Source organism: Diadema antillarum, unplaced genomic scaffold (genome assembly GCF_040938485.1).
Source record: "Diadema antillarum isolate AM-2024a unplaced genomic scaffold, OU_Dant_1.0 scf00000014, whole genome shotgun sequence".
In the NCBI taxonomy this organism is placed as follows: domain Eukaryota; kingdom Metazoa; phylum Echinodermata; class Echinoidea; order Diadematoida; family Diadematidae; genus Diadema; species Diadema antillarum.
The window spans coordinates 5517501-5543079 of NW_027270903.1; the positions used below are offsets into that span (position 1 = coordinate 5517501).

Here is a 25579-nt window from a genome sequence, read left to right on the forward strand (position 1 = left end):
TAACGTTTAGAAACATGAAAATTTTAACTCATAGAATTACTTTTGGAAGGCACAAAGTGTATTGTTATGTTAGTGCACCTTGTGTATTATGTCTGCTGTAGAAAAAAAAATATATAATTCAATTCATCGGCGTCTTTGTCAGTCAGCCTTTATTATTTCTATCTTTATATTTCATGTAAATTCGTCACTGGATCTTAATTGTCTGGTTTAATTTTGTTACTTTGATTTTTCTGTTGTTACTTTGCTTAAAATCTCACAAGTTTTCCTTTCTGTGCTGAAAATATAATTGGTTTAAAAATGACATACACCTTGATTTGTTGGTGCGTTTTGAATATTCGTCATTTATTTTATAAGTATATAATATAACGGAGAAAATCATGAAAAAAAATATGGCATATTTTTAAGCATAACGTACAAAACATTGCTTGTTTTATAACAAAAACCACTGGAACGATATAGGTTAAAAATAAACAGGTCGAAGCAACATGTGGTTCGGTTCATTCTTTGATAGTCATTTTTTTTTTCGTATTGGAATAATACTTGGTATTCATTTTTACTTGATATTCATATCCGTATTCCGTAATAAATCCACATCCACCAACTGATTTTGTTACCAACAGCTTTACAGATAAGCCTTTATGTATTATAGGCGCCATCATATTTCGGTTACTTCCTTGAGACACCTTTATATTACGATATTACCATAACCATTATTTTGTGTTTTATATTTTCTGTTTTTGCTGCGATCAAAAGACATGGTTGTAATTATGCATTTTGTATTCTCACTTGTTGTATTACTGTCAATGATTTTGGTTATTTCTTAGAGAAAATGGAAATATAAAAATAAATTGACCTGAACTGAAATTCAAAGTTCAAGTTGATTTATTTCACTTCCAACAAACAAATAAGAAATACAAAGATACGCTCATATACACAGACGTCATGAAATCAGTACCACAATGCGATGAACAGAATAACATTGTAAGAAAGATATAGGTAAATTATCAACAGAGATACAAATAACTGTTACGTCACTGTGGTAAATGCATAAACGATATTGCTGGAAATGGAGGGGACTGCTAAAAGGCAGAGCTTGTAGAATGCAGTCCCCTCATGAAATGAAATGTTTTATTTTGTTCTATCTGATATTATGTATGTCTGATGATGGACTTACTTGAGAATGTTTGCTGATGGCTTTTAGCCCATTTTTGTGATTAAACTCTTTATTTATCACTTTGTATATCACTTTCATTTTTCCCACTTTATTTTCTCCATTGTATCAAAGTAAACTTCATTATATCGCCTTATTTCTCTATAAACTTAGACTAAAGCGCCATATTGTTTTTGGTCTATCTTCCCATTTTATCAAAGGCGCAGTTGGACGCCTAGAATGACACAATCAATAGTAGCTGTATAATGATATTTCATACTCTGAGAATTATCAGAATTAATAGTTATTATTACTATCTATATAACGAATAACAAATGATAATGAATATTAATGCAATCATTGTGTTTACCGTGATTGTTCCATCAGCTATAGTTTTTGGTTACAATGATTCCTCTTACTCTTCATTAAACCTGCTCCTCTTCTTCTCACCTTCTTTCTCCCTTGTATAGTTATCCCTCCGTTCTTTTGCTCTCTCTCTCTCTCTCTCTCTCTCTCTCTCTCTCTTCTTTCTGAATACCATTACGGTTTTATCTTTTGTTTCCAAGAGGATGGTACGGTTACTGTTTCGATTGGGCTTATGGGTTCCAATGTGTTTCTTTTTTTTTACGATGATTTCGAGATAATGCGAAATATTTCATTTGATATGAAAGAGTGTAAATGTTATGGAGGAATTTGATTTATTCTATGAAAATATGTATATTTGTAATTCTGTTAATTGTTCTAGTCTTTGTACACTAGTCTTGATAATCTCACCAATTCCTTTTTTTTTTCCGCGGACTGTTTATATCTTTATTATGATATGATTCATTTTATGGAATTGTTATTTCTTTAATGCTCCAGCATTTTGAAGTAATGAAGAGTTGCATACAAATGACTGAACTTATGTATCTTAACTGATGATGTTTATGTTTTTTTAATATCCGGCTGAATATAATATGATGTGTTCATAATGGAAATGCTCTTTGTAATTTTATCATTATTTTATCTATATTGTAGATGTGTTATACTTTTTGTAACATCGTGCAATTCAGTCTATGACTGCAATGCGATCGAAATAAAACCATTATTCAATTGAATTGAATTGAATTGAATTGATCAGCCAAGGAGTTTATGAACTTGAATTTGAACTATAACATATAAAACTATATTGTTGCCGGCGTTTGTTTGTCTGTCTGTCTGTCTGTCTGTTTGCAAATTTATTCGGATTTTGGATGAAAGTTTCTGAAAATTTTGATAACGACCCAAGGAACAAGTTATCAATTGAGTATATGAATATAAGAACGACCCAAGTCCATGGAGGATCATTTCGAGTAAACTAAAAAAAACTTCATATCTTTTTTATTTGTCCAATAATATTCTATTTATCTGTGATGGGAAGGCAACATTGTATATACAAATTAGAACATGTATTATTATGACAATTAACATTTACATTAATTGTGGAGAGGCCATTTTGTGTGGTGGACTTGGGTCGTTCTTTGATTCATATGGACTTGGGTCGTTCTTTGATTCATATACATGATATTCTGCTATAGAGATGGGAGAAGGATGAGAGAGGGCGCTATTATATGAATGTAAGAATGACCCAAGTCCTTCATTCTTACATTAATATAAGATTTAACTCATTCATTTCAGGCACTTCCGGGGGTAATTAGGATTTATCATTTACACACAAGATGAGTCCATGCATAAGCTACAATTTCCCATGAAAAACTGAATTTGGCCAAAAATTGGACTTGGGTCGTTCTTATATTCATATACTCAATTGTATTATTGGTATAGTGATCCGGGTCACAGTCTTGATGTAGGATTATAATACTTGGTGAAAATGCGCTGCTTGGTTAAGGTCTATAAACTGAGTGCTTTTCTACTTTAGCTCTCATTATCACCATTATCTTTATTGTTATTATCATTATTATTTATCATCAACATCATCACTATATCATTATCATCGTCATCATCACCATCATCACCATCATCATCATCATCATCATCATCACTATCATCATTAATCATCATTATCAGTATAATGGCTATAGTGGTATTAACAAGCCAATGCCTGCTTTAAGATCTGATCAATGTGATGATACGAAATATTTTGCTCCTGCGGTTGTTGCTCAGGTGTACTTTCTGCAAAGACTTGGGGATAGTGTTAGGGGTGTTAAGGTTTAAGGTTCAGTTTGTTATGGGGATTAGGATAAGGGTTGGGGTTATATCTGTGGGTAGAATTTGTTTGGCTTAGCGTTTAGATATTTCATGGGAGCAAGTACTGTCGCAATTTAGATGAAATTTCATGGAACCGATCGATGTTGCTGATTTCTTTTTATCATCTATCACTCTAGCCTTCAATGCGAGGATGTCTGCCACTTCGTACAGTGTCAAATCAATGTTTTATACTCTAACGTGCAGAATGATAACCTTATTATTTAAGCATCCTCCACTGTGATTGTTACTCGCTTTCGCTAAGTGTATAAATAGCTCGAGCCAGGGTCACGTGTCATTTCTTCCGGCGATGTAGCTTTTGTGATGAATGTCGTGAACGATTGGACGTTCTGTGGCAAACTGGTTAATGAGCATATTCAAATTTAATTCTGTACAGATTTTTTATTTTTTTTAAACAAAGGTTATTCGTGACTACAGAAAGCTTCCCCGGAGTCTTGCCCGAAATAGCAACAGCTAATGCACACAAACATGGATTCCCAGTTTTGAAATATGAGTATAATCATGCACGGGAGGTTGAACAATGAACATGTCTGTAGGTCATCATGTGGGGGGGGGGGGGGGGGTCAAGAGGCGAGCGTTTCTTATCTTTGACAATAAGCAATGCGTACCAACCCTGAACAATTAGATAGTACTTTAGTTCTAGTACGTTTGAGCTTCGATGTTTTTCATCCAAAGACCCACCTCCACACTCTACAAATCAAAAACATAATCACTTTGAGTGCACTTACAAACTTGGAACGACTCTTTCGTGCACTAGTATAAAAGCTCTATATCGGGCAAGCCTTATCTGGCAAGCAAGCCTAGGACAAGCGTTCTGCTTCTCACGTAAAGTCTTTGCTACATAAGTACGTAAGCTTGGAAATACGTGAGTAAAGAATAACCTTTTGACCTCTGGACTACTAGTATATTCTTGTATGCGTCCTACAATTAACAGCTGGTGATCTAGACAGTCACTCAGACAGTGGCACACGATAATGTAATGAGCGAGGTCGTGCCGTGTAACCAGATGTAGTGGTGCGCCCTCTAAGTTACAGTGAGTCATAGCCGTTCTATTCCGTACGTCGGGACTTTATCATTCTGCAATGAGACGCAAGAACATTTAAAACAAGAATGAAATTAAGATATCAGTCATGTGTGAAAATTGAAATCATTTGATATCATCTAAATACCTCAAAAGAAGTTAAAAGCAAAATGACAATGAATGAACATGTGTAGCATCTTTTTTTTTATATGTCAGTAAATTCTTATGTTGTCATGCTAACTAAAGCTGATCGTTCGGAGTAATAAACGTTCGAAAGGGACAAGACTAGCAGCCCTTAATTAATAAACAGAACGGGATGCTGGTGTTTTCATAATTCCATTTTATATTTTTTTCTTTCAATGTGTTTATCTAAAGCAGATGCTAGCACTCAAATAGAAAAAAAAGTACGAAAACTAAACTCTGAAAAATGAGGTTTTATGAACAGACATAATATTCATTTCTGCAGGAAGGTATTCAGAAAAGAATAATGTCAGATGATTGTTCGGATTTGAATTACATTACAGTCAACAGACACGAAGTTGTTACAGCGCCATCTTACGGATTGTTCAATATAGTCTGTAGGGATAAATACAGTATCATTATTGACTGATCTGTGTTAGCTGTAATCATTATCCCCTTCTGTCAGTGATAATTGTGCTAGATTGAAATTAGCGATATTTCAGTAAGTACATGTAGTGAATGTGAATCATCTATTTTTTCTTTTTTCTTCTCAGTTTATCTCCCTGTCTGTCTGTCTGTTTGTCTGCCCCCCCCCCTCTCTCTCTCTCTCTCTCTATATATATATATATATATATATATATATACATATATATAATATACACTGTATATAACATATCTCAATATGTTTGCCCCATCTGTAAAGAGTTATAATAATGATAATGATGATGATGATAATAATAATAACAATGACTATTATTATCATCATAGCTATTAAACTACTTCTTATCCTACAACAACAACAATAGGCAACATGACAACATTGATTGTACAAGTGTATATTGTTACGACAAAATCTATTCCATACAGGTGTAGAAAGTATTTTGTGGTGGTGTTGAAAAGTGTTCACCTGGCACTTTGTGGTGTTGATTTGACACTGTAGCTGGTGATATGTTGACACTGCGTTGGTGTTAATTCAACAACTGGGACACCAAATGGTGTTGATTGCCTGTCAATGGTATAACACCCGCCCAGCTTCAATATAGGAGACCACAACAACTGGTGTTTTTGTAGTGTTAATGTTTTCATACCTTTTTTCAAGAAATCAAGTACTTTATCGGAAAGTTCTTGATCGTCTTGTTAGAGTTCAAAATCAACAAGAAAAACAACACTTTAATAGTAACTATTCAAAAAACAGTTTCATACATTGAAGTGACACCATCAGGGGGTGTTGATTTAACACTAAAAAATAGCACCGGAAATTTAACACCAGATCGGTGTTTCATATTTAACACCGGACTTTTTGCAGTGTAAAAGATAATAATGATAATGATGATAAAACTAATGATGTATCTAATATTTCAGAAGTACGATGGGGTAATACCTCAAGCAATGTACCTGCTGGCATGGCCGAAATTTTTAATGATTTTTTTTTTGCATCGATTGGGAAAAAATTATCACAAAGTATCCCTTCATCTAATAAAGTGTTTTATGATTTTTTAAATATACCTAATCCTAAAACTATATTTTTGGACCCTACGTATAATGAAGAAGTTATTGATATCATTTTCGAAAGAAGGGAAAAGCCCAGGTTGTGATGGAATCGATAATCATTTGTTGAAAAATATAATTCTTCAAATAATAGATCCTTTAGTATATAATATCATTAATTTATCACTTATTACTGGGCTTGTACCAAATCAGATGAAAACTGCCAAAGTTATACCTATACATAAGAAAGGGGAGAAGAATGATGTCAATAATTACAGACCAATATCGTTATTAACTTCAATATCTAAAATTTTGGAAAAAGTAGTATATATCCGAACTGTAAAATTTTTTAATATGAGTAATATATTTACGAATTTTCAATTTGGATTCAGAGAAAATCATAACACCACCCACGCTTTACTTACCTTTGTGGAAAAGATTACACATGCACTTGATACATTTTCACACACAATAGGCATCTTCCTGGATTTTTCCAAAGCCTTTGATACGATTAATCACGGTATACTTCTCTATAAGTTATCTCATTATGGTATTCGCGGAAAAGCCTTGCAATGGTTCACGAGCTATTTATCTGACAGATTTCAATATGTACATGTGAACAGTTTTGATTCCTCTATAAAGAAAATCGAATGTGGCGTTCCTCAAGGAAGTTTGTTAGGCCCACTGTTATCTGTAGTTTACATTAATGATTTTTATAGATCTTCAGATAAAAACTCTTTCATATTATTTGCGGATGATTCCAATCTTTTTTATTCCCACCCTGACCCTAATACTTTAATTAGGACAGTGAATTATGAATTGAAAAATGTTTCACAATGGATATATGCTAATAAATTGTAACTGAATATTGAGAAGACTAAGTATATGTTTTTAGTAATTCCTTAGATAGATTACCAGGTAATGTTATATTTGACACTACTCCCTTAGAAGAGGTTTCGTTTATTAAATTCTTAGGTGTTTGTGTTGATAATAAGTTATCATGGAAGTGTCATATAGACAATATTTGTAATGTAATTGCACGTAACATAGGCATAAATGAATAGATTGAAATATTATCTTCCTTCTTCGGCTTTGATTACGCTTTATTCAAGTTTGGTATTGCCGTACTTGAATTATGGAATTCTTGCTTGGGGGAATACAAATTCGACATTGTTAGATAAACTTTTTCTTCTGCAAAAGATGGCGCTCAGAATGGTTTTTAACCTTCATATCCGAGCACATACTGACAAGCTGTTCCTTGAACACAAAATTTTGAAAATAAAAGAGTTGTATTTGTTTCAACTTGGTCAATTCATGTTTAATTATAACTGCAACCATTTACCCAAAATATTATATTCTTTATTTCACCGTAACAGCCACGTACATAATTATCCCACGAGACAATCTAAAGAATTTCATCTTCCCTTAGTGAGAACTGTACACACTCAAAATACATTTGTTTACGCCGGACCCAGATTTTGGAATAGCTTGGATAATGGTTTAAAAGAATCTGTGAAGTTGATTACATTTAAGTATAAACTTACAGAATATTTGCTTTTTAAATATACCAGTTAATTTTGTTTAACGAGCCGTTGTTGTTTATTGTTTATATTAATGATTTATGTGCTTCCTCCCAAGTGTTATCATTCATACTTTTCGCCGATGACTCAAATGTGTTTTATTCACATGAAGATCCAAATATTCTTGTGCACACAGTAAATGCGGAGTTACAAAATTTACGAGATTGGATACGAGCTAATAAGCTGTCCCTGAATATCAATAAAACCAAGTATATGTTTTTTAGTAACACTTTAGATAATTTGAATATGGATATTTATTTTGATGATACTGTTTTTAGAAAGTGTTTCATATCCAAAATTTCTTGGAATCACAGTAGATCATAAACTTTCTTGGAAATGTCATATAGATTATGTTTGTAAAATTATGTCACGCAATATAGGCGCCATTAACAGGTTCAAATTGTTTATTCCCCAACATTCATTATTCATACTGTATTCGTCTTTGATATTACCTTATTTGAATTACGGAATCTTGGCATGGGGAAACACGCATCAAACATTATTAGATAGGGTTTTATTGTTACAAAAGAAGGCACTTCGAATCATTTGTAATGCCACTCCTTGCTCTCATACAGCTTCTTTGTTTTCTGAAAATAAGATTCTGAAAATTAAGGATTTGTTTTTATTTCATTTAGGACAATTTATGTATAGTTATAATAATAACTGTCTTCCGCTTATATTTGATTCTATGTTTCCTCGTAACCTGACATACCATAGTTACCCAACAAGACAGTCTAATGAATTTCATTTGCCCCTGCTTAGAACTGTGTTAGCCCAGCAGACATTTATATATACAGGCCCAAGATTCTGGAACTCCCTTAGTCCAGACATAAAAAATGCTCCTTCTTTGTTTTCATTTAAAAAAAGATTGAAATCATTCCTTCTTAAGTCTTATAATGTAACAGAAAGAAATTAATTTTGTTTGTTTATCTTTTTTTCAGTAAGTAGGTTATGTAAGCACTAGGATGCTATTGATTTTTCATAGGCTTGTTAGGTCGCGTCTTTCGAGGAATTCCGCATCGCATCCCCTGTTTTTCCTATTGCAAACTTATAGATACGTGCCTTCACAGAACAGATAATGTGTTCTGCTATCAGCAATTCCATACAATTGTATATATCACTTTCTCGTCGCTTTCAACGCTCTACACTTATAATATGGCTAATAGTCTCTGTTGGTTTGATCTTGAATGTACCGATTGATCTAGGCTTTTTGTTCTTAGTTGTCTCGTCTCTTTACTTGTATTTCTGCTTCTTCCCTTTCCCCTTTTCCACTTCTTTTTTTATCATCCCGCACACTCGTAGTTAAGTTTTCACCTTTTTTTTTTCCTGTGAGGTGCCCACGTTGTACAAGCATAGTCTTTTGAGTGGGTACCTCCACTTTTTTTCGCAGAATGTATAAATATGTCTATATGAAAAATGCCTAATTTTGTAATGATTATTGACAAATGTTATTCTTTGCTATCTATGTATCATTCCTTCAAACGCATGTCGAATCTATATTTTTTGTACATTCTGTTGAAAGAAGTGAAAATAAAACCTTTGAATTGAATTGAATGAAAAAACCCGTCATGTTTCACTTGTCCTTGAGATTTTGTAGTGTGTCCACAGACCTTTTCCATCCCTCTCCTTTTCCCTCTCCTTTTCCTTCTCTATTCTTCCCTGCTCCTCTTTCCTCGTTCTTCGTTGTCCAGTATTTGTCTGAGTGCATTTCCTCAAATTCTGTTATTTCTGTGTTTTGTGTTGTTATTGTTGTTATTGTTGTCGTTACGTTTTTTTTTTGTGGTTTTTTTTTTTTTTGTGGCCGATTGCATATCTTCCTTTCCGTTCAATTTTCCTGGCATACCTGGCCCCATAGTGTCTGTGCCACAAATGTGATATGTTATATAGTTTATATGTTTGCATTCTAATATTTTAGTAAGTATTGTTAATAGAATCAGCATCACATATCAATGAGTAAATGTACAATAGTATATAGAAGAATGTAAAATGAATATGTTTTATTGGTATAGCAAATTGGTGCTGTTGTTGTTTTGTCCCAGTGTTCCACGTCTTACAAGCTTGGCTTTCTTAGTGGAACACTGGTTTCCATCATTGTGATTATTTACTATTTTTGTTGCCATGGTAAAGTCCATTGTTTCTTTTTATGATATCATTCGTGCATATACTTTATATTGTATTTGAAAACAAAAAATCCTTTATCAGACGAATGTAAGAAAAAATGAAAACATTGTATCACTTTGGATTATGTCAACTTTTTTTTCTTTTTGATGATGGAAATAAATACACTATTGAATTGAATTGAAATGAAAAAATTGAATGATAATGATAATAATAATGATAATAACAATGATAATAATAATAATAATAATAATAATAATAATAATAATAATAATAATAATCATGCAGTTCTTACTGGGGAAAAGTGAAATGAGTTTCGATGTCTTGTCGGGTAAGAATGAATAATAATGCAGTTCTTACTGAGGAAAATTGAAATGAGTTTTGATGTCTTGTAGGGGAAGAATTAATTACTTTATCTTTACAAACATAAAGTGAAAGCATAAGGTTTTTCAGCTTTGGTCAACTGATGCATGAATATCCCAAGAGCATTATGATTATCAAAAATCTTTAATAAGTAATTATTCTTTTGATAAGTGGGCTTGTAATTGGTGCTAAATAATCTGTACCATTGATAGTTCTTTAGGATTTAGCTCGTTTTTGTATTCTAAAGATAGACTCCATTCGCATTTTGGAGAAATTCCCCCAGGCTAATATGCAATGGAGATACGGAAGTGATAAGGTCGAATAGTATATGTTGGGAAAACGTGTTTACGCTTCTGTATACCACCATAACTTCTCAACATTAGATAATTTGTTTGTTCCTGCCAAGATAATTAATTTTCAATCACAAAGGCCAAGAAATTTAGTTGAATTTGTTTGTCTTAGGGCCTATAATTTTACCCCATTGATTGAAATTGAACCAGGTAGGGATATTTTTTTTTACTAAGACAACATAAAATCTTATGAATTTTTATCGTAGGCCCTATCATTCTAACCAAGCTGGATATTTTTGAAATTTTGAGTGAAGCCTCGAGGCTGTTGACACATGAATAACGCGAAGTTATACTATACACAATCTCAAAGAGAAGAGCTGTCGATGTATCGAAAGACAGACTAGGGAATTTACCTATAATTAATGTACAAGCAGAAGCAAAAAATGAAGAGTTTGTTCGCAAAAAACGATAAGTCCATTTTTGAAGATTTTGAAGTACGGTCTCTGTCACAAGGTACAAAATAATACCTTTTAAATGATATATTGGTCACCACATATAAAGGTACATTTTTGAAGTTATGGTCAAAAGAAGCAAAAATTTTCTGATTATTCTCTTTATATTTCTTGACCTTTAATCGCAGATATCTCCATTTGGCAAAATATGGGCTTATCGGTTTTTGCGAACAAACTCTGATATAACAATGTATTACTTGGTGCAAGTCTTTGCTTCGGGTAGGTTTTCATTACTCTTATTATTATTATTATTATTATTATTATCATTATTATCATAATTATCATTACTATTATGATTATGATGATGATGATTATTGTTATTATTATCGTTACCATTATTATTATTATTATTATTATCATTATTATTATTATTATCATCATCATTATTTCATCATTCATTTCTATCATAATAATATCTATTATAATCCAGGTTTGTTCATTTGATATTGTATTGAATATTAGTTCAGTTATACATTGAAGAGTCTCATCGCAAAACGAGCTAAATCCATTTTAAGTTGAGGTATTTGTGATTAAAGCTGCTAAAATACAAAGAAAATGATAAGAAACAGCAATGTATAAATTCTAGAATAATTCCTTTTATGTCACAAGTGAGATATCTAAAAGGTTTAATTCTGTTCTATCTGATGCTGGACTTACTTTGAAATGCAGATTAGTTTAAAAATGGCGCTTATCTCATTTTGCAATGAAACTCTTCAATTATTGTTCATGAGGGACTGCATCTTAATTAGCAGCCCTACTTTTCAGCTGCTCGCAGCGACCCCGGCTCCATTTCCAACAACACAATGTTTTGGTATTGAAGTGTAGGCCTATAGCATGAATTTGTATTTCCTTACAGAGTAATTTCCCTTTATGATGATTTTTTTAATATTTTATATACTTTTCTGTAATTGCGTTTTGGTTGGAAATGAGTTTTTATGAGTATATTATACGTTGGCCTATTTTATGTAACTTGTGCACTGTGTACTTTCTTTCACTTCCCACACTTTCCAGCGAGAAAGCTGATTCCCTTCTGCCGATTCTTTTCCACCTTTTGCTTTTGTTTGCCATTAATAAAGAGCTTCTTTGCTCTTTTTCCCTGCTTCTGTGAGCATGATTTTAATTACCGAAGTTGATATTGTTTTGTAACACCTTCGTTACACTAGTTCGAAGCCACGTGCCACGTCCTACATTGGAATCGTCAGGAAATATATAAAACTACCGGAGCATGCTCGGCAGTTCCGAAACCACCACTACACTTTGGACACGGAAAACAAAAGAATCCTTTTTATTTTGACGAGAAACTCCGGTGCTGCCGAATCTCGCAATCGCGACAGTCTTAATGGAATCTTTTTTGCGTAGCGCCACCACGCGTGGCCCGTGCAATCCATAATTTATGTACGCGTACTGAAGATGACTACCAAATCGGTGGATGCATTTTCGACGAATTCTCCCACTCGTTTTGAGGTGTAATTCCAGATTTAGAGGTGAGTGTAGATCTGAGCATTCATCATCGTATTGCATACAGTCGAGCCACTTCATTTAGTAGGTGTTTCACGGATTATAAAAGCGAAATTATTGGGTAAATCCCACGTTTTAAACCTCCTTGTCCCAATTCGCTGTACGGCGCGTTTCGTAGCGTACAGTAGACACGCAATGTTTTTGTGCAGGCCGCTACGGCCAGCCAATGCCCTTTGTTCGGATTCATTGACGGTATACTGGCATAGCAAATGCACGCGTTGGTTTCTCGTAATGGCCGACCCAGAGTGCTGTGTTCCATCTACTGTATGTACGGACTGTTTTAGATCTGTGCGAGGCTGGTCTTTTTCTTCTCATTCTTCTCTGGGCTGAGTGATAATCAACATCTCATGTATTTTATTCAAATGTGTTGTACATTTGTATAATAATGGTTACTCGTAATTAATTTGCATGATCTGGTTCTTCATCTATAAAGATGCTAAATGGAAGCTAGAGAGATGAAAAAGTTATAATGTCTGTGACCGGTACAGGAGTATCATGGAGGGGGTGAAGGGGTGGGGATGGAGGGGGGTTGCAGGGGTGGGCTAGGGAGGGGGAACTGGCTAGGAGGGAAGGGGTCTGGGTATGATTGCTTGATATACACTCATTGTACACTGTAGGCCTACACCAACAAGATGATAATTTAAATTATTTTGTCTTCAAACTCAAAATATTCAGGACTGTTCTTTGAGTACAATTGTAGGCAAAAAAAAAAAAAAATGTATTTAATTCAAATGAGAATCTTGATCACCTATCTGATCAATGTGATGTCTTAGGTTGTCATGGTCATAGAGTCATGATACTGAAACGATGATGATGATAATGATGATCATAATGAAAATGATAATGATGAAGATGATGCTGATGGTAGTGATGAAAAAACATTATTTATTTCCAAACAATAAGAACAAAAAAGCTGATATAACAGTACAATTAACAGTCACAACAGTCAAAATGTTTCATGGAAAAACAATGTTGATAATCATTGAATGCGTGAGGATTGATGATGAGAGTATGGTTATAGTAATAATTACAACAACAACAACAGTTATGGTGATACGGTACTGATAATAAGATTTAAAGAATTAAGGAGATAAAGAAGAATTAGGATCGCTGTAGGCACCCTACAATCCCTATAGGTTCCTAAAATGATAATGCAAACTATGAATAATATTTTGTTATTATCATCATAGATTAACATCATTATTGAAATGTCACAGGCTAGAGTGATCAGATTTGTCATGGAAATTCAGTTGAAGATGATTTATTCATAAATTTGAAACCAGATTCATACCCACCCCGCCTGGTTTGTGCAAATAGCACTCTTCCCACACCAAGAGCTCTCCAAATACTAGTAGGGCCTGTAAAAAGGGATATTATGACTTGCAGATGTTGAAAGGTCATGCTAGTGATGCGGTACACTATCATCATAATTTCATTGTGTGAAAAAATGAAGCAAGGAAGGAAGAAGAAAAAAAAAAGAACTTAGCAACCATTGTCAGCGCAAATTTTGTCCAAGACTTTGAGGCCACGTTTTCAGGTCCTCCAAGTGAGACATGACAGTTTGTCTTGAACTGTCAGTGGTCAGATTTACATTTTAGGTGCAGTTCAGTCTGTAGAGGGACCTATGGCATGAGTGTATAATTTATGAGATCATTTGTAGCATACAGTGTGTTTCAATGAAATTCAAAACCACCAAGAAGATTTAGGCTTAAGAGGGGAGTAGGCCCTATAGATAGTAAGACTTGATTTGGTTCACTAATGAGTTGAAATTTAGGGCCATTTCCTCATACAGAGGTATTTCAGAAGAGAAGAAAAATTCCCTACCCCCACCCACCCACACACACATACAGAAAGGTGGTGCAACTAAAATCCTTCATGATGGCTCCTTGGCCCTGTTACATTAAAAATATGAAGAGTTTGTTTGCAAAAACCGATAAGTCCATTTTTGAAGATTTTGAAGTACGGTCTCTGTCATAAAGTACAAAATAATAACTTTTAAATGATATATTGGTCAACATTGCTACATATACAGGTAAATTTTTGAAGTTATGGTCAAAAGAAGCAAAAATGTTCTTATTATTCTTTTTGTTTTTCTTGACCTTTAATTGCAAATATCTCCATTTGGCAAATATGGACTTATCGGTTTTTGAGAACAAACTCTTCATACAATCAAACGTATATCAAACATATAAGTCAAACATACAAGTCAGATAATCAAACATAACTCAGGTACATTGGTGTATCAGCCAATCAGAACTGAGTATTCAGAGATTTACGTTTGATTTTTTAACTTATGTTTGATCTAAACTTTTATGCAACAGGGCCCTGTTCTGTTTCTAAGGTACCCATGGAACTCTTAAAAGGGTCATCCACATTGTGAATGGAACTAAACTTTAAAGATCAACTTGTTTCATGTTAGTCCAGGTATTTTTATAAATTCCTTTTTTTCTTCTTCCTACTGGAAGTTTACTACTAAGATGCGACCTGCTAGCCCAGCTGGTTGTCATCCTTTTAATACTCACAGAGACACAGACTAAATGTACGGTGTATATGGTTTTGGTGAAAATCTATAAAAAGGGATGGTAGGGCCTATAGTAGGGCCTATTGGTTGAGATGAGGATTCAGCTTTTAACTTTTTGTAAGATACCAAGGTACTTAGAAACTACTTATGAAATGTTTAACAGCATACAATTCTAAGAGGAATTCAAAGTTTAATGTATGTGATGGAAATCGGTTTTGAAATGGCTCAGATATCCCTAAACAAAGTAAAACAAAATGATCTTATTAAAAGATAAGTCCCACCTTTGATAAGAATTGCTTGTTTTGGATATACCAGCCATTTCAAACCCAATTTTCTTCAAATACACTTTGAATTCCTTTTAGAATTGTATGCTCTTTCATTTTAATTTCATAAGTTTTTTTCTCATTCTCTCACAAAGAAAGTTGGAAATCTGAAGCCCCATTTCGACCAAACATTCCTTTAAGCTTTGCTATGCCATCTAGTCAAATGTGCACAAATTTCAAACACATAGGTACAGACAGGGAATTACTATGACATAAAGAGGGTTACAAAGAAAAAAAAACTGCAAAATTCAACTGAAATCCTTTCTAGCCTCTGTCAATTAAAGCAATTTACCCGGGCAGTGATTTATAGCCTACAAGTGTAAGTTGTTGTAAAGGAAAAGGCTATATTCTTTATGATCTTGTTTCATAATTACTTGAGCATCTTTAGAGGCAAAAGATGATATCATTTTGTTGTAGGCCAGACTATTTGAGATCTGTTCATACAAAGTATCAATACCAGGAGAGTGTGTCATCACCACCCATGATAAGGCATTTTTCATCTGCTGAGCTCCCAAACTGGAATCAGCAACCCCAAACTCTCCACAACTGGCAAATTAGTCCCTCATCATCTTCAACAAGCATCTAAAAACTCACTTGTTTCATATTAATGATCACATTGTGAAGTGCATTAGATTTGAACATAGAGGCATTGACAATGTGTTACATAGTGATACATCGTTATGATTATTGTTGTCACTGTTAATATTATTATTATTATTATCATCATCACCATCATCATCATTATTAGATTAAACCTCTGTTGTACATTGTTCTCTCTGCAGAGCAGTAGGCCTACATCACCTATTGGAGACCAAAGAATTAAAATGATAATGTCGAAGCTGGTCTTCCTGGGGGGCACTTCATGAAGCGTTTTGGTTGGATATTTTTCTGACAAACTGTTAGAAGCTACTGAAATCCTTGCATCTGATTGGCTGAGAGCGATTTTGTCCGACAAAGTTGTCGGACAAAATGCTTCATGAAATGCTCCCCTCATGGGCTATGTTCATTTCAATACATTATAATCTCCTGCTTTTATTAATTCATGTTTTAAGAATAAAATTCCTCTATACATATTAATTTGTCCGTTTCCAGGCCTGGGGGCTGCCCTGTGCACAGGGCAGACGTCATGGACGCCAGCATGGACGTCCTCCCCTTCAGTCTGTCATGTGACAGGTGTAACTTCCGCACCAAGAGCATGACTGCCATGAGGGAGCATGCAGCATCCCACGTCGGCCACGCCCACCCGGAGGATGGGGATGCCAGCGATGCAGGTGAGATGTCACTATTTAGAGGAACCCAAACCCAAATATGAATGTGGATTGAGTGAAAGGAGCAATATCATTTGATCTCATCAGTGAAAGTGTGAGGAAAATTGGACATTCTGTTCAAAAGTTATGAAGTTTTAAAATTTCAGTGCTGTCATAGCTGGACAAGGAGACTACTACAGTTTGTGACATTATTTTGGACAACAGTATATAGAAAACATTGAATATTCAACATATTTTCGCTTTTGTCAGCATCATGATCGAGCATTTGGATTACCTCTTTCAGAAGCAGAGGGAATGATATTTCCCTTAACAAATATCAGTAGTTTGTTGATAGAATGTGTACTTTGCATGAAAAGTTACATTTTGTGGAATTCTCATCATGAACTGTACTAGTAGTAGTCTCTTTATTCAGCAATTACTGCACTGGAAATTAAAAATATGTCATAACTTTTGAATCAACTGTCTGATTTTCCTCAAATTCAGCTGATATGATCTACTAATATTGCAAATTCACTCAATCCAAATTCATATTTGGGTTTTGGTTTCCTTTAAACCTTTCCAGACCTCCCAACCTTTCTGACTAAGAAAATATAGATGATCTGGCTCTGAAAGATGAAAGAAAGAGCAGCTCCCGTAGTAGTGTGATGTAAAACTAGCGAGAAAGATGAAAGATAAAAACTTCCCATTGAAACAAAGGCTGGGAATGGACAAAGATCTTTCTTTTTTTTTTCTTCAAAATTTAGAATAGTTGAGAGGTCTGCCTGTCTGGCTGTGCCAGGCATTTTGGACAGTATGCAAAATGTTATAGGGTTTGGTTTTGTTGTTGTTGTTGTTGTTGTTGTTGTTGTTGTTGTTGTTGTTGTTGTATATTTTCAGTACTCAAAGCACACCAAGGGTTAAACAAGTTCTTGAGAAGATGAAAATTACTGAAAATGTTAGATGTAGTTTGTACTCACAGGGTGAACAGTAGGTTTACAGACCTGTTCAAATCACAGGCCAAAACATGCATGAATATTGTGTCATATTTCACTCCAGGGCCCTGTCTTATGAAGAGTTATAGCTGATTTCTATCATTGATAAGTCTATGGCAGCCTTTGTGGTAAGGAAATCGATTATATCTTTTGATGTAAGCAGTTGGTACTGCTATGAATCTGCCATGTCTTTTGTGAAAGAAGCAAACTTGTTAGTGGCTGGGCAAGTCCAAGATAAGGTCCCCTCAGAAGGCAAAATTTCATCTTTGCTCAATATTGACATGTTTGGTATCATTTTGAAGCTTATGAGTTGAAGTTTTGATTTCCATGGAGGAAAATATGATATTACGTAAGTTTATGCAAATTTCAAGGGCTTCATTTGCATAAATGTGAAACACAGCGTTACGTATGGGACATTTATAAAAATTCATATTAATTCAAAGGAAAGCAAATTATATTTGATTAATATGTGGACATAAGAAGTTCATCAAATAGTTTAACTTGGTATAAAAATTTAGGGATTATGCAAATGATTATGCAAATTAGCTCGTGTCCTATCATGAGATGTCCCATACGTAACAAATTGAGGTCTTTTTTTTAGGTTTTTTCTAAAATTGCTAAGGATATTTTAATGCCCTTTTGGAAAGTTCTAATTTATTGTTTAGAGAAATTAAATACCAAAGAAAAAAGAAAAAACAGTAAAAGAAATATATTCTATTAGGCATTGAAATAATGTTACGTATGGGACAAATGCGTTACGTATGGGACATCCTCATACATATTGCATGTGAATGCATGTAGCTAGCTGGGAAGGGCTCTCAGTACACAAATGGTAAATCATCCTGAAGAAAGCATCCCAATATTGTATCTACTTTATGAATTTTAGACACTTGAAACAATGCATGCACTTGACTGAACAATTTTCAGAAAGGGGGAGGGGAAAATGGCAAAATACAAAATGAAATATCAGCATTAAAGGGATGGTATAGTTTTTGTAGAAATGGGGATTCAGTTTTCAACATTTAATGAGATGATTGGAAACCAATTATATGAATTACTAAACAGCATACAATCCTAAGACTGGAGGAATTCAAAGTTTATGTGACGGAGATCCAATTTGAAATGATTGTGATATATACAAAAAAAATATATAAAGTAAAATGATTCCTTTTTATTGCAAGTGATACACAAATTGTCCTTATTCAGTTTCAATAGTACACACAACAAAATTCATGGGTATACATACTGAGGTGTGACTCAAATCAATGACCTGACTGCTAGACAGACATCATATATCTACTTGATCGCTGGGGTTCCACGCAGCTGGTATTGCTTATTTATTAAAATTATTATTTCTTGTGTCAAGTCATTTTTTTATTGAAACTAAATGGCAAACTGCCCTTCATCAATGGAAGTAAACACTTTAAACTATTCAATTTTTCAGTAGTAACTATCCTGATAAAAATAGGGCATACATACTCAGGTTGGTCATAAAAAAAATATAGAATATGATTAAATATGATTATGATGGTAAATATATGGGGAATATTGTTCCCTTGTCAATCTGGAACAGCATTTGAGTAATTTCAACTGATTCTACCTCAATGATTATGCAAAAACTTGTTTATGGGTATTTTGTAAAATTATTTTGCAAAATACCCATATAAACTTGGTTCTCCACACACTAAACGAATGGGGGACAAAGGGCATGCATACTCAGGTTGGTCATAAAAATATGAAAATATGATTGAATATGATTATGATGGTGAATATTTGGGGAATAATGTTTCCTTGACAATCTGGATCAGTATTTGAGTAGTTTCAACTGATTTTACTACAATAATTATGCAAAATACCCATAAACATGGTTCTTCACACACTAAATGAATGGGGGACAAACTGTCCCATACGTAACTGTCCCATACGTAACACGTCATGTCTGTCTTTAATTAGAACCTGTAATTAGAACTTTTTGCCTAATGACATGAAACTTAGCTGTGATAATCTTGAGTGTTGTGACTTTCATCACAGTGAGTTACAAGTTGTAGAATGAAATACTTTCAGAGAGTTTTGAGGTTGAAAAAAATGTTCAAAAAAACAAAAGTTTTCTGGTCCCATACGTAACGGCACATATTTTCTCTTCTAGAATATAATTGTCAAGGTCATTTTTCTCAATTTTTTACATGTTTATACTTCTCCTAGATATCAATCACCATGATGAAGTTCAATATGATCAAAGGCCATTAACACTATTTTTCAGGTCATAAAAGTCTCTGAATGTCCCATACGTAACGCGCGCATTATCTTGGACTTGCCCGGCTATTTGTTTAAGTGCCACTGTACAAGAAACTGGCAAGCTGGGGGGATGAAGTTTCTGAACACTTGTCAGAAAGGTCTTTAGAGACTTTCTAATGCTGGATATATTCCAGAGAAGATGTATTTCCCTGCAAAATGGAGGCCAGCCCAGCATGATTTGCAGCAAAGCATGCACAGTAAGCACATTCTGGAGAACCAGGGCAAACACCATGAAGTCGTACTTGCCCTATTTTGGAATATTTGGGGGTTTGAACTAACCCTGCTCGGGACCTTATTTCAAGATTGTTGGCGAAAGATTTGAAAACCACCCGAATTGAAAATATTGTTAGGAAAAAATCCCACAAGCCCCCCTATTTCGATGATTTTTTTAAATAAATTTTTCCCCTAATTGAGCCCTTGAAATATACCACTTACAGCTGTATCTGAAAATTTTTGAACGTGCATGATGTGTAAAGAATGACCACCTGAGTGAGGGGGTTGGGTAGGGGCTCCTCTTGCTGAACAAGGCATCAGAAAAAGTGTGAACAAATTACCTCCTTACTGCAGATATAATCTTCAGTACATCTCCCATTTTGGCTCTCAATTGATAACTCACTCAAATTACCTGTACATCCAAACTGCCACAGGTGTACCTCACAACACTTTAATATGTAGAGGCCCAGTTAAAATTCATATTATGCATGGAATGCCACTCTACTAGTATTTTCATATTTTGCTTGCAGGCATCGGTGGAAATGTTCCAGGAGAGAACGACGCCCTCCAAGCCTTGGTTGACTCTGCCCTGAGAGATGCCTCCGGCCTGCTTCTGGGCTCCCAGGGAGAGAACCACAGCAGGGTCGCCATGGCAACAACATCCAGAGGCATGGTGGAAGAAGTGGGACGGGCAGATGGTGGCAGCAGCGATCGGCTCGAGGGGCGACTCCCGCATCAGTCAAGGATCGATGGGGTCCCCATGCAGTCCCAAGAAGCCGGCAGTCTGGTGGATGAAGACATCTTGAGAATGTATGCAGCAGAAATCGACCTCAGTGTGGTTGGAGGAGGAGGAGAAGATGGAGGAGGAGGAGGTGGAGGTGGGGAAGGAAGTGATGCAGTGGAGGGTCATTTTGGAAGAGGATGCAGCAGGGTAGAGAGGGATGGTGATATTGGAACCGGTGTCATTCCTGGAATTGGGAATCTTCTTGTTGTGCAGGGTGATCAGCGAGGCTGTGAAATAAGAAGAGGAAATCGAGGGATAAATCCAGGTGAACCTCTCAGAGAAGGAAAACTTTACAGAGTTCCCTGCAGTGAGGATGCTGCACAGAGTCAGCTACCTCACCCAAGCATCAATAGTACTACCAATGTGATGGAATCAGCACATGTACATGAAGATGGACGCATTTCAGAAAGGCAAAAGTCAGAGTCGGAGGAATCTGCCTCCCGACCACAAGTTAAATTTGTGATCCACCCTTCTGCGTTCAGCAAGACGAGTCCTCCAGTACTAAATGGTCCAGTATCAATTTCCAAAGATTTGCCAGTTATTGCCAAAGAATCTCATCCACATCCTTCTGCTGGGGCAAAAGCAACAGGAACTAGAACTCGCATTGCTGATGGTGGTGCCAAGCCAGCTAAGAAGCTCGAGTCCGTGGCATCAGCTTTGAGAACACGTGGACAAAGGGCGAGGCCCACCACCACCATATCAGAGGAACCAGAGATGGATGGAGATTTTCTTCCCGGGAGGCGCAGGGGTCGCAAACCAGCCTGTCCCATCAAGGTGGTCCTCCAGCCAACACAGAGGAGACCGAGAGCCAAGAGGGGAGGCAGGGGCGGGCGCACTCCGGCCAGACAGTCACGGGATGAGGGGAAGAAAACCCTGCAAAAGTGCAGCCAGTGCAGCTTCACCTGCATCTTCAAGAAGGATCTCACAGCGCACGTCAAGTCTTCTCATGCCAAGAAGGCCCAGTTGGGAAAGGTCAGCTTTGAAATCAGCGGGAGAAAGACACGGCAGTTAAGGAACAAAGAGGACACTGGCAAGCGTGGGAGGCCAAGGAAGGCCAGAGATACGCCCCCCAGGTTGGACAGAAAGGAGCAGATTGAGGCAAAACCTAGAAAGCGTGGAAGGCCAAGGACAAAGATAAATGAGTCTGTTTCCAATGAGAGCAAACCAAAGCTGGATGGAGATGCTCAAAACAAGAAAGTGCGAGAGGGGGGAAAATCAACAAGGTCCTCCAGAGCCAGGAAAAAGAGCACATCTGTTGATTTACAGGATTACGCTGTTGGGAATGACGTTCAGGCAATTATGTCAAGTGAAGAAGAGAATCAGGAGGAGGAGGATGAGGAGGAGCATGATATTACCAACAAAGCTGATGGCGATGATAGTGTGTGTGACATATGCGAAAACTTTGTTGCTGATAGTCCAGCTGATATGAAGCACCACAAGGCAAGTGTGCACGGTGGTGCTTCACGGACCTCTTCCAAGCAGTTTAAGTGCAACTTCTGCGACTACTCTTGCCAGTTCCGCAAAACTCTTGCCGCCCACATCCACAGCTCACACAACGAGGAGGAGCAGGCCAAACTGCAGGAACTCAACTCCCTTCCCAAGCTCCAGCGGCCAAAGGCACCCACAGTGGCGGACTCAAGCCGTGTCTACCGCTGCAACCTCTGCGATTTCTCTTGCCATGCCAGCCACCTGCTGAACAGCCACATGAAGAGCCAGCACAACTTTGAGAAGATGTCCGGTGAGTTCAAGTGCGACGAGTGCGGCAAGGTCGTTGTGGGGCGCTACTCGCATTTCAGGCGGCACCTGCGCACGCACACCGACGAGCGCCCGTACAAGTGCGATGAGTGCCCGCTGGCATTCCGCGACATCAACAGCCTCAACTGCCACAAGCCTATCCACAAGGAAGAGAGGGACTATCTCTGTGAGGAGTGCGGGATGGCCTTCAAACGCCCCATCAACCTGCGCATGCATCGCAAGGTGCACACCGACAAATCTTTCAGCTGCGACGAGTGTGACTACAAGTGCCGGCGCCGCAACACGCTCATCAACCACAAGAAGCGCAAGCACCTGAAGCAGAAGACAGTACTATGCCAGCACTGTGGCCACCGCTTCTTCTCAAAGACGGAGTGCAAGAACCACGTCCTCAAGAAGCACACGGTGCGGCCAACCCCCTTCGCCTGCCCCGTCTGTCCTCAGGTGTTCATGTTCCAGTACCGGTTCAAGGCGCACCTCAAGACTCACAAAGAGATCAAGCCTTACAAGTGTTCCTACTGTGGCTTCAAGACCCGACTCAACACATACCTCATGGATCACCTGAGACAGCACACTGGTCAGTATGATGTACCATGAGACTTGCAGCTTGTCAATGTAGTTCACACCTCCCTGTAGTACTTGTCTTTTACATCTGAACACAAAAATTATATTATATGCATGTCCATATGTAGTATGATTACAAACCCACTTCTAATATAACAACAGAAATGATTAACAAAAGGGCATGATATTGCAAAAACAGAAGAAAAAGTTTCTTGTGCTGTTACACCAAACTCACATGTATCTGTTTCTAAGGTGCACACAACAATCTATATTCAAAGAATTTGTTACTTGGATCTAATCCCGTACTGTTTCACTCCAAGAGGGTGTGATATCAAAGATGAATCCAGCATTTTATATTGTGAAAGGAAATGGTGGCTGCAGTCGAATATCATTCAACATCAATTTGAATGATTGCATTGATCATTGTGATCTGTTGCCAAGGGTATTATGTGCAGTGGAGATAGGTTAGTGTCACAGAAATATAAAGTGTAGCTTGCCAGAGAATAATACTTATTTGATGCTTACCATTTGACACTTTTTAAATTGATTTCAGTGTTGAATTTCAACACCAGAGATTCCTGAAACGGAGCTGCATGCACGTCACAAGACCAACACCCACGAGTCATGCAGCCCACAAGTCATATAGCCCATGAGTCATACAGCCCACCAGTTGCACAGTTCTCGAGTCATATAACCCATGAGTTCGACACTAAGCAAAGAAGGCCCACTAGACCATCATATCAAGCCTCGATCGTGTTGTATCTGTCGAAATCGTGGGCTGTTTTTACCTCGTGTCAAACTCATGGGCTTTATTTGCCTTGTGTTGAACTCCCAGGCTGTATGACTCATGAGCTTGACTCATGGACCTGTTTTCAATGTCGAACTCATGGGCTTTATGACTCGTGGGTGTTGGTCTCGTATGATGACCCCACAGAGCTAGATATTAAAGAGAATTTAATCTTGAACTATTTTTGTTTGTTTTGAATGCACGCAATAGGCGAGAAACCAAAGAAGTGTAATCAATGTGATTACACTACATCGACAAACAGCAACCTGTACAAGCACCGAAAACGGCACCACGGTCCCGCGAGCACCTCCCCAGGGAGGAACCAGCGGCTGCGCAAGTCCCGGTGCAAGATTTCCTTAAAGGACGAAGAGGGGACGACCGCCGCCGCCACTGCGGACACCAGCAGTAGTGGGACCGCCAACCACACTCCGCAGGTGCAGCAGGAGAAGAATGTGGTGGAGGAGATCGTCAATGCCGTCGACTTCGCTCAGCTTCCGAGCCAGGTGATCACGAGCTCTTCCATCTTCAGTATGCCGACGATGTGCAGCTCCACCCAGGAGTTGAAGCAGGAACAGCTAATGCAAGGTAAACAATGTCACCTTTCATGAAAACCAAATAACAAAAAGTAGAATTCTAGCTGGAGCACTCTTTGGTGGTATCAACTTGGATAAAATGAATACTGTACATATAAAAACCAGAAAATTTTGCTTTCATTTTAATTTCACAAATTTTGTGAGAGCCAAGATTCAGGAAATTATAATGTACTTGAAAGATCTTGTCTACACTATAATGCATTGGATGCCAGTGGAAACTCGCAAAAAAAATTCTCCTTTTTTTTTCAATTTACAAGTATTCCTTGCTTTACAGTATAAGTTTTCGAGAATGAAGGGAACGCTTGAAGGTTATCTTGAAAGCCCTGCACTTCACATGAATATTCTGTTGAAAATATAATGTGGTATTTGTATGGCAAGATGTCAACAGGTTCAAATTCAAGGTTGATTCCTTCTTTTTCATTTAGTCCAATATAATACAAATTGAACGTGCAATCTTGATTCAGGGAGTATACTGTATTAGTAAAAGTATGTTGTCATGAAAGAATGAACTTTACACATTAGAGGATTTACATTTCTGTGCAGTAACAAATTACCTGTAAGAAATCTTAGGAAATGAAATCAAAGACGTTGATTGATGTTTATTTGTGTTTGATGTAATAAACAGTGCCTCCAGTGGACGTCCACCATGGTTTACCTCTTATGGCTGGTGAGGTTAGCATCATCTCTAGTTCCATCAGTGAGGCAAGCCATCACCATGGCGATGCTGATAAGACATCTTCATCAGTGGCTGCGATGATGGAGGCACTGGCCGAGGCCCGAAACATGCGGCAGCCGTCGGCACCGCCCCCGCCACCACCGGTGCAACCGAGCCACCAGCACACCATATCTCACCACAACCCCTACCCAGTGCACCTGGTGCCGGCTCCGCAGGCCACAGCCGTCGGCAGTGTCAACACCACGGCAACCAACCCCGGTGGTGGCGGCATCCTGCCGCGGGCCACCACAAACATGACCATGCACTACTCCCACCCGAACATTGGCACCATCGGCGGTGCCCCCGCCACCGGAAACAGTCACGGTGCC

General features: G+C 37.1%; 1 protein-coding gene across 1 annotated transcript in view; it reads left to right on the forward strand.

Annotated features, from left to right (window-relative positions):
- LOC139722209 (uncharacterized) overlaps nt 1–25579 on the forward strand; it is a 46534-nt gene that overhangs the window by 20760 nt on the left and 195 nt on the right. The window contains exons 2-5 of the mRNA XM_071633525.1: nt 16401–16579; nt 20586–23168; nt 24153–24527; nt 25161–25547. Coding sequence (XP_071489626.1) covers nt 16401–16579; nt 20586–23168; nt 24153–24527; nt 25161–25547 — 3524 coding nt within the window. The remainder of the gene's footprint in view (nt 1–16400; nt 16580–20585; nt 23169–24152; nt 24528–25160; nt 25548–25579) is intronic.